Raw genomic sequence first — 10,000 nt, 5'->3', positions numbered from 1 at the left:
TGTATCTGCATCTGCGTGTGTGCGCGTTGTTTTGGGCCCCTTTATTTAAGGTTAGAAGCCCATTCGAACTACCGAGATCGCTGTAAAAAAAGGGGGGAAATTCTATTGTTTCGTGTGCTCTATGAACAAACGGCACTCCCGCCGTTGTGCTCGTTGGTGCAGGTATCGGGACGCTATTTGTTCGGAATGTTTTCGACTGATTATTTAATACATCCGGTGTGCCGCTACGCAATGAAGAACCAGTGGTGTGGAGCTCTTCGGGGATCCTATCGAAGGGCACAGTACGGCAGAGCCCAAAGAGGCCAACAGTGACGAGAACGAAAGGCATCGATCGCGATCCGGATCAGGATTCGCTGATCAGCAGCCGACGAAGAACGAATCGAAATCAACAGCACCGACGATGGCGGCACCGATCGAGGTACTCCTCACGGATGTTGCCCGGCTAGTGTTGGGTACGTATCGCTGGGTTTAGCAGGATTCGGTCCGTTGTTTGCCACCTAACCCGTCTGGTGCTCCCCTGGCACTCTTCCGCAGCCTACCTGTACGACGAGAAGATGGACGAACTGGCGAATCAGTTTTGCCAACAGAACCCACTGTTGGAGCAGGAGCGGGCGGAGCTAGAAGCGTCCGGCAGAGTTGTTAACTACTGCGTCACCACGCTACCGGTGCTGGTGCAGAGCCTGTGTGATGATCACCACCGGCGTAAGTTATGCAAAGTGCCGTCCTCCGGTGCGTGTAGCTTAAATCTCTCCCGCTCTTTCTCTTCCCATTTCTCTCTGGTTGCTTCCATGCGCGTTCCATCGACAGTACAAATGCTGTTGGAAAAGTACGACCAGGGTTACCGATTCGTGCAAGATCCCTCCATCACGCTGATCGAGAAGATCGAGCTGCTACTGGTGGAACGAATCGATAAGATGTTCTCGGTGGGCAGCAGAATGGGATCGCCGTCCACCAACAGCAACGCCTTCGAATGTAACGAACGCTGCGTCAACGAAGAAACCGTGCAACACTCGCGATCAACCAATGCGGCCACAGACGATCAACAACAACAAGGGATGAGTGTCCCGCTGGATGACAATAAGCATTGCTGGCAGCTACCGAACCCTAGCGAGCCCGTTTCCTGCTCTACCGTTGCCCCAAACCAACCAATTGCCGGTAAACCGGAAACGATTCCAATGCTGGAGTTGGTTCAAATAGATGGCTGCTCCATGGAAGAGGAGGTTCTCGCCGAGCACAGACAATGGTACTGGCACGGGGTTCCCGAGGTCTGGTGCCCCGATGGCGAACCGGCTCTGACAGTGGAAGTCAGTGCTGAGCAGCCGACGACGGCGTTGGCGATACGCGACAATGATCCGGATCCAACTGAGTACTCCAGTGCAACCGATTTGCCTCCAGTGGATGCCAGCCAAACACCGATGCCAACCGCCGAAGAACTGCCCGTTGAGGCACAGGCACCGATTGATGAGCAGCAAACCGACAAACCGAACCGTCGAAACACGGAAGAGTCCGAGATTGGAGAAGGGATAGAGCAGCAACAGCAGCAACAGCGGCAGGAGATACAGCCCTGCCACAGTAATGGGGCCAGTGCAGGGAAATGCACGCCGCAAGACAAGCGTGTCGTCATCGATTTGGGACTGGGAAACATCATACCGGTGGTAGCCGCAAATACATCGCCTACCGTAATTGCAGCGCATCGACCGGCTACGGTGCAGTCGGCGACGACTAACCGGCCGGCGCTGGCCGTACGGCCGATAATGGTTGTTCAACCATCCTCCCTACCACTAACCAGCTCATCCATGCAGCAGATGGTGTCTCCTACGACGAAAGCGCTAGTAGAGAAACGCACCCACGTCCGCCGATTGGTATTCGACATACCGCCGATGATGCCACTCAAACGGATTGCGCTAGACGCTACCGCTGTTGCCAAGGGTGAGGAGCTCGGTACACCGGCGGAGGTTCCCGCTGGCGACGGTACTACCCCCGCGGCTACTATCAATACCACCATGATGGCAGCACCCAACACTGACCCACCGAAACCGAAGACCGTCCGACGGACGGCCGAACAAATCGCACAGGATGCGGCTGAATGGAAGCGAATTCGCTCCGTCAATATTACCAACTTCGACATGCATCTGCGGACGGTCATTGCCGAGCAGGAAAAGCGTCGGCGAGAGGTGGAAAGCAAACGACTGCTCACGCTACGAGTAGAGCGCAGGCGGGCCGCTCGGGCAAAGCAACGAGCGCTTGCTGCTGCCGCCGGCTCGCACAACCGCCCGAAAGCCGGCGCGACCAAGTTGGCAGGGACGGTGGATGAGGCTAGGATACGGCAACCGTCCCCCCCACCACCAGCAAGCGCATCGATTCCGGCGACACCCAATACGACGCAAAAGCAGGCCGCCATGATAGAGGCGGCGCTCGCGAGCCCTATCGTAGTGTCGTGTGCCAAGCTACCACCAACCGGCGGTCAACTTCCCCGCCAATCCTTCCATCAGTGTCTCGTGGTCGAAGCAAGTGTTTCGACCAACGATGGTGCCAGCACCTCCGGCTGGCTACCAACAGTGCCCCCGCCCCGTCAGGCACCGCTGACACCGAAACCCTCACGGGTGGTCACGACGATGACCCCGATACTGCAGCTCAGCAGCGAGGACTCCGATTCGCCGTACAAGATCGACCCAGTGACGGACATTCCACAAACACCGCGCTTCCGTATACCGATACAACCGTCCTGCTCACCCCCGCTAGGGCACGTTGTTGCTGCAGTGGAGCAGCACCAGCGAAACCTGCTAGGGGAGCTCGACACCTCAACGCCGGTGACCCTCTTGTCAAACCAATCCCGTCCGATTACGCCCGGTTCGGGCGATAACAGCAACCCGACCGCCAGCAAAACGTTCGAGTGCGCAGCCAGCGCAACCGTGTCCACCGAAGCGGAACCGAGCAATCTAACTACAGATCATCACCCCGATGATGCCAGCAATAGGCAGAATACCACCAGCAGCCCATCGACATTGCCAGCGGGGTGTGGCAAGTGTTCGGCTGTAGCCGTACAGGGGCACCCACCAATGTCGCCGATGGAGAACGAGCGTGAACATAAGCGGCTCATTATGGCGGCATTACGGCGAAAGCGCAAGGCAGAGGAGGCGATGAGAAAGGCGACAGCAGTGGCGGCCGACGATGGTCGCATCGAGCAAAGCACACCGATGGGGTTCGGGTCGCCAAAGATGTACCACGTGCTGTTGGTCGGTCGAGCGGCAGCATCCGGTAGGCCGGTCGGGGCACGCAAGCGTCCCAAGCGGTACCGGCGGTACCAGCTGGAGAATGACGATCCCGTCATGGAGGTGTTCAACGGGGAAGCCAGGTTCACGATTGCCCGCTCGGAGCTGGCCGTCCATTACGAGCAGCGATCCGCACACGGTGAGACAATAATGTCGGTTTCCGGTGCCAGCTGCACACACGATTCGGCCGGAAGCGACAGCGACAGCAGTAGTAACAGTAGCAGCAGTAGCACTAGCAATAGCAGCAAAAACACCAATATCAGTCACCGAAGCAGCAGTAGCAGCAGTAGCTGCACCAGCAGCAGCAGCAGCAGCAGCAGTAGCAGTAGTAGCAGCAGTAGCAGCAACAGCAGCAAAAGTAATAGTCGTGCAGCTGTTGTGATTGCCGCTGAAGAGGTTGGTAAGCTCTAGACTAATGTAACTCCTGGAAAGCTTAAGGGCAATATCAGAGAGCTCCCAATGGAGAGTGATCTTATTGGTATGCTTTACGTTCATAATGGATAGATATACGCTGAGATAGAGAATGGATACAGTAGATATACGCTGGCTATTTCCACCGTTGTCTCTGTTTCGCGTTGAGGTAAAGAGTCGTCGATCGATCGGTGCGCTAGGAAGCCTTTCTTCCTAACAACTCTCAAAACAATTCACTATTCTTTTCCATCTTATGTTTACGTGTATCAATCCATCCATTTTCTGATTACGTATGTCTTTAAGTGTATGGTGTTTAAGTCTCCGTCTGTAGATATTTTTTTATCTCCGAAAGACCGTAAAATCTTTTGTTTATTTACGATCTCGATTACGCCTCGTATGTGTTGCGGATTTTATTTTCCAGCAAATTAGCTGACAATCGATAGAAACAATACTATTAAGTGTCGATGATCTTTTAACAGCTTGATTAATAGAGCATCAATATACAGGCTCCTGCAATCACGCTTGCTTGTGTTGAATGTCACAGAAATGTTACGTTTTAGGAGGACCGTACGGTGTGCCTGATAAGATCGTATTAGTATATTCTCGATGTATTACGCGATGTTTAAGTGTTTTACAGTTTCCTATTATGTTTATTTAACTTTCTGAATAGTATATTTCGCATGATAACTAAACCAAATTATGGAACATGTGGATAGAATAAGGTCTAGCGTAAGAAATAAGTGTTAATTGGGATGGATTTAAACATTGAAGTTACTGCCAAATGTAACCTACTACCGATAAAACAGTAGGAAAGAAAATAATTCTTAGACATCAGGGGTGAATCAAGATTAGCCGAGTCTTGTCAAAGCAGTCCCAAAATGGTCACATGGTCACGTGGCACCGATACTCACAGGCTCCGATCACATTGATTGAGAGAAAGAAACGATGCTCTAGATACGTGCAAAGTTACTTGTAGCAGCAGCAGATGCAAACTAACTGCATCCTTCGAGATTCCGATTACGCAGTTGTAAGCGTTGGATAACGCTCCAATAATCCTCATCGATTAGTAATAATTCCGATCGGTTGGATAAAATTAAGCTAGTAGTAGGTGAACGCTAATCAACCATTGCTTGCGACTATTGCGCATTACGACAAATACTAGAAGAGTACAATCCATAGCAATAAAGAACGTGTAAGCATAAAGTACGGTTTACACCCATACCACACTCAGCGGACAATACCACGTTGTTGTACGATGTAATGAGACCAAAATTGAGAGAGAATTACCACCGCTTATTTACCAGATAAATAAAACTGAATGAGGTTTATTTGGTGAATGGAAACGAGAAAAAGGTTTTGCATTTTCTTTTATTCTATCGCATCATATTTTGTTTCGAATGGGCGCGATCCCTTTCCATGTCAGCTGTTTTCAGCTGTAGAGCAAGGAGAGCAGATGGTGCTGTTCTGGACCTTATTTCAGGAATTTTTTTTCCTTGTTTCCGTTTTGTTGTTTTTCCATTTCTTGCTTCTCTATTCGAATTCTTCCCGCAATTAGCCTTCCCGTTTTATAATCATGTGTACATTTCTATCGACCTCGTCTCTCTTTTCTCTCTCGTTATATTGTTTTTTTCTCTTTCGGCAGGGCTGGTGATGGGCATGGGATGCCTAAAATCGACTACTTAACTACTACTACTAATCCTATGTTGAAACTTCTAGAGGGAAGAGGGGGAGGGAGGGCAGCGATCCTCGACTGATCTCTTCATTTGTTTAGATCATTTGTAGTTAGTTTTTGTAACCCATAATCATCATTTGTTTCTTTTCCTACCCGCTGCGGCACACACCGGCGGTATCATTCACAATCGGTATCATTGAACGAGCCATGTCGTTATGCTTTCCATTTTGATATATTTCTATTCCTTCTATTCCTTAAATGGGTATGACCCAGAGTGTTGGGTTCTGGGTGGAATGAGAATTTAATTTCTCACTTCAAGCATATTACCTCTTGCCAGCCCGTACCGCTGCTCTAGCCTATGACTTGAATGATCATTTGCTTTTCCTTCAATTTGGCTACTTACGATTGAATTAACAGTGCTTCGTACTATCCTAAATTTGCTTCTTGTTATTATAGGCATAACTAGCATCCTACAGAAGGTTGATGTTGAAAGATACATATATGTGGTCTTATATATATATATATCTATATATCGAATATTGGTAAATCGACCTAATATGAATTCCTTTAAATCTCGCCACATGATCTAGCTTGCCATCTGTCTGCCTGAAGGCCTCTCCCCCCTAATTTTCACGAAATAATAAAAAAAACATACTCCTTTTTACACAAACGCCTCATTTGCACCACATTTTGGATACGATTTAGTGTGCGTACCCTTTCTGTCCTTCCGTTGCACGGCGGACGAGTTGCTACACTACCCATTGGTTTGAATAAAATACATTTGCCCCAACACATACAGACACACACATACAGTAGGCACATGCATACAAAAGGCATACGCCCGAAGGACAATCATGCGCTTACATACTGATAACTTAATATAGTGAACTGTTGAAAAAAAAAAAATAATAGTGAACTTCCACTGTTGAACTCTCCCATTTATGTACAGTTACTGTCTGACAGTTCCTTGCTTGCTGCCGGCGTTTCTTCAGCCTACGGCTTCGCTTCCTTCGCTTTCAAACGATCAGCGACAACCTGAGGTTGTTGATAATTAGAGCAACAAGCGAAAATTACTTAAAAACTCAAGTATGCTCCCCGCTGGCGGCTAAAGCTTGGTGTAGCAGTGGGGGCAAAGGCCAAGCCAATGCGCCCGTTCACAGGCTCGTTCGTCGACCACGATGCATTCAGATGCGTGACTGAGCAATCAGTAATGTAGGCTGACGCTGTGCATTAATTAGAAGCATGGGGGTGTTTGGGTGGTGGTGTTGGTAGATTTCTGATTCATCGCATGATCGCATTCACTGTTACCGAGGTTCGTGTTCGGGTTTTTTTTTTGTTTTTGGCACCGACTGTTGCAGGATACTATATCATTCTCTCTTTCTCCCTATCTCGCACACTTTCTCTTCCTATTCCCCTTGCCATATGAACTAGGCTTTCGGCGGTCGACTATCCTGCTATCCGAACATTAAATTAGGCATAAAATACACTAAAACACGCACACACTCACACTAAATACACAAGACTAAGACCGCACGCACTCACTCCCAGACTAATTAATCGAAATTCAGAACACACGATGTTAGGTCATACAATAAATGCAGCAAACTTGTGTCGTGTGCCACGATAAGTGGAACGGGTCTTCCAATCAACGGTGACACTCCAAACGGTATCGGAGACACAGTGCAGACTACAGAAAGGCGGTAAAGGTAGAGTGGAAATAGGGGGATGTGTAATGAGAACGGTCGAAGAGAAACACTGTGCGTGAAATGCGAAACAACCTTCGGTTGTGGATCGCAGTCGACGATTTGATCATAATACGGTTGTATCGTCTGTTACCGCTTTAATACCACGCTCACTCAGCCTTTACACCCCCGTTGTTTTCCTTATACGCGCATTGGACGAGCACGATCTTCCCATAAAAAGGAGGCAAACAAATGCGTAATCAAAAATTCATCACAAACATCGACCGAAAAACCGACTGCTTTCCGAATGGTCTGGAGGGAACGGAACCTACAGTCTGCCCTGGAGCTACAGGAATCATAGCCCCTAGAGCTGAAGACCGTTCCATTCCTTCCCAGCTAATTCGCGCAAGACAATACAGAAGAGAGAAAAGAGTTGCTAAACTAAGAGAAAGTGAAAATGCGAAGCATTCGCCGCGCGAGGATTGTCCGAAACAGTAACAGAGGCGACCCGTCCTTCGTGGAGTCCGACTGGGGTGTGCTGGTGCAGCGATTGTCCGGCCACGGGGCCACACGGGTCTCCGGTGGTGCTCCAGCTTACGGTGCACTCGATGCCGGCGCCTGCCGGTACAGTGGATTGCGGTCCTTCACTGGCAGCGGATGTGCTTCCGTGTTGAACACCCAATCGTCGAGCGGTAGCAGCGAATCGTCGGAGAACAACAGGTAAAGGTACTGGGGAGTGTGTTGCAGGGTGGAGGAAGAAAGAAAAAGAAATCGCATTGAATAACCTCGCTGTCCTCGCCTCGTGTCGCTGCTGCTGCTGCTGCTGCTGCTGCTGCTGCTGTCCAACTTACCTTGAGCGTTTCGGCGAGGAAGAAGCTTTGCTGTACATCGTCCTTCACCGGCTCGGTTAAATAGACGTTCTTGAGACCCGTGTAGCCGGTCGGTGTGCGACAGTGCTTCTCGAGGGCCTGCAAAAGGATTCCCCAGTAAATCAATCGTTTGCGTTGTTGGCTGTTTGACAGCCCGGTCGGCCTTACCTGGATCGCATCCCAGCCCCAGTCACGGTACTTCTGGTCGTGCGTCAGTCGCCACATGATGAAGTAGCTCTCGAACGTTTCCGGCCGCAGTATGTAGTACTTCTCCTGCGCTTTCAGGGCCTTCGCCTCCACGCCATCGTTGAAGCGGAACGATTCGGGCCCGAGCCGGGTGTAGGTGCGGATGTAGCTCTCGTGACAAGTGTTGGTCAGCCCCTCGCCGATCTCCATGTACCGCTCCGAGTACTGGTTGTTGAGCGAGGTGCCACCCAGCCCGAACAGACCACCTGCAGCGCAAAAGGATGATCGGTGGAAAGAAAGAACAGTGGTTTGAATTGTGCTCACTTAGCAGCCCCCGGGGGTGGGGGTTGCGGTCTTCTGTCACCTACCAGCAAAGCATGCCAGATGGTCCATCTTGTGCTCCAACCGCTCGAACTTCATGTCGGACACGTACATGAGGCCGCTCGGCGAGCTGCGGATCATGTGCTGGATGATGGCCTGCATCGCCTCGTCGTACATCTCGCGCGCCTCCTCATCCTCGTGGCCGGACTGAATCCACGCCTTCAGCAGGTACTCGTAGAAGCTGTCACCGAGCGCACCGAGCGACATGTGCTGCTGGCCCCACTTGCCCGTCTTCGGGTTCAGGTAGTTCGGGTACAGGCCCTTCGGCTTCTCGATGTCCTTCAGCACCGAGCGGATCGTCTGCACCCGGTCCCGGTACACCGCGTCGCCGGTGATGTCGCTCAGGTAGGCGAACTCCAGGTGCAGTGTGCCGAACTCCGACAGGATGCTGCTGCCACCGCTGGCCCAGCCATAGTTTTTGCTCATCTGCCGCGGATAAATGCCGGGCCGGGGGGAGGGTAGAGGGAAAAGAAATAAAAATTTGCGTGAAATAGATACATAATCAACAGTGCGAGGCGCGCGGCCTCAAAGGAGCAACTACGAGCCACATGAGTGAAAGAGAGAACGTAAAAAAAACGCGAGAGAGAGCGGGAAACGGGGAAGAGCCAAAGAGATGAAGACTAGTGGAGAACATGACGCCTACTGCAACTATGGGCTCCGGATCATCCGGTCGCCCCCGGCGGGGGGGGGGTTGATGAGGGTTGTGGTGTGCCACGGACGTCTACTCGATTACTGATGTTAAAAGGGTGCATTCGAGGAGGAGGAGGAGGACGAAAAAAAGTAGAGAGTGTGGTGAAGGGAGAAGGGAGGAAAAAAAAGGGGAGAAGATAGATACCACCACGGCGAGCCCACACACACACACACACAGACACACCCAACAACAACCACAATGGCCAGCGGCTCTTGAGGCCGACAAATGATGGATTCTCGCCACCATAGTCCGATAGTGCCCAAAACAGTAGTGGGCACTACTGGCCTGAGATGCCTTGCTGAGATGGTTTGCTGTTGGTGCAGGGATCCCCACTCCCCCTCTTTCACCACCGCTCACCGTGTGGCCAACTCGCTCCGCTTTGCTGGAGTACTTCTCGATATCCGGCTTCAAAACGTCTTCCCCCTCTCCCTTCCACCACACTCCGCATTTTCAGAGTCCCGGCAAGCACTACGATGCACACACACACACACACTATGGTTACTACGGCGCGCTACCAGCGGTGACTACTAGTTTACGGGCTAGCATCGAACTACGGGTGGATGCGCTGCTGCGCAAGTTTATGGCTGAGGCTGTGGATCGAGATGGATGGGGGCGTGTATGATGGTGCGCGGTGTGACGCGTCTTGCTGGTTATGCGGTGGTGTTAGAAGAAGAGGGAAGAAAAAAAACAGGGATCGTACTAACCTTATAGAACAGAGTGGTAAAGAATAGCTCTACGTGGTTTAGCATACGATCGAACATGGTTTTGGGCTTTTAAGGCCATCCCCGTACACCCACACACAAAACACACACACACACACACACACACACATTAGG

At 51.0% G+C, this 10,000-nt stretch overlaps 2 protein-coding genes across 3 annotated transcripts in view; one reads left to right on the top strand and one right to left on the bottom strand.

Annotated features, from left to right (window-relative positions):
- Positions 1 to 63: 63 nt before the first annotated feature.
- Positions 64 to 4,918, top strand: LOC126580023 (serine/arginine repetitive matrix protein 2-like). The gene is made up of 3 exons (XM_050243858.1): positions 64 to 452; positions 535 to 702; positions 808 to 4,918. Exons 1-3 carry the CDS (start codon positions 401 to 403, stop codon positions 3,681 to 3,683), a joined length of 3,096 nt encoding a protein of 1,031 aa, XP_050099815.1. The 5' UTR covers positions 64 to 400; the 3' UTR covers positions 3,684 to 4,918.
- Positions 4,919 to 6,677: 1,759 nt separating this feature from the next.
- The window catches only part of LOC126580024 (mannosyl-oligosaccharide alpha-1,2-mannosidase IA), a 13,899-nt gene continuing 10,576 nt past the window's right edge, over positions 6,678 to 10,000 (bottom strand). For both annotated transcript variants that reach the window (XM_050243859.1, XM_050243860.1), the window contains exons 3-6: positions 8,461 to 8,899; positions 8,075 to 8,358; positions 7,889 to 8,005; positions 6,678 to 7,766 (exon numbers count right to left, since the gene is read on the bottom strand). In XM_050243859.1, the coding sequence (XP_050099816.1) occupies positions 7,632 to 7,766; positions 7,889 to 8,005; positions 8,075 to 8,358; positions 8,461 to 8,899 (975 nt within the window). In that variant the 3' untranslated portion in view covers positions 6,678 to 7,631. The remainder of the gene's footprint in view (positions 7,767 to 7,888; positions 8,006 to 8,074; positions 8,359 to 8,460; positions 8,900 to 10,000) is intronic.

The sequence above is a fragment of the Anopheles aquasalis genome, chromosome Y (genome assembly GCF_943734665.1).
Source record: "Anopheles aquasalis chromosome Y, idAnoAquaMG_Q_19, whole genome shotgun sequence".
NCBI lineage: Eukaryota > Metazoa > Arthropoda > Insecta > Diptera > Culicidae > Anopheles > Anopheles aquasalis.
This window is presented reverse-complemented; position numbering and strand designations above follow the sequence as displayed.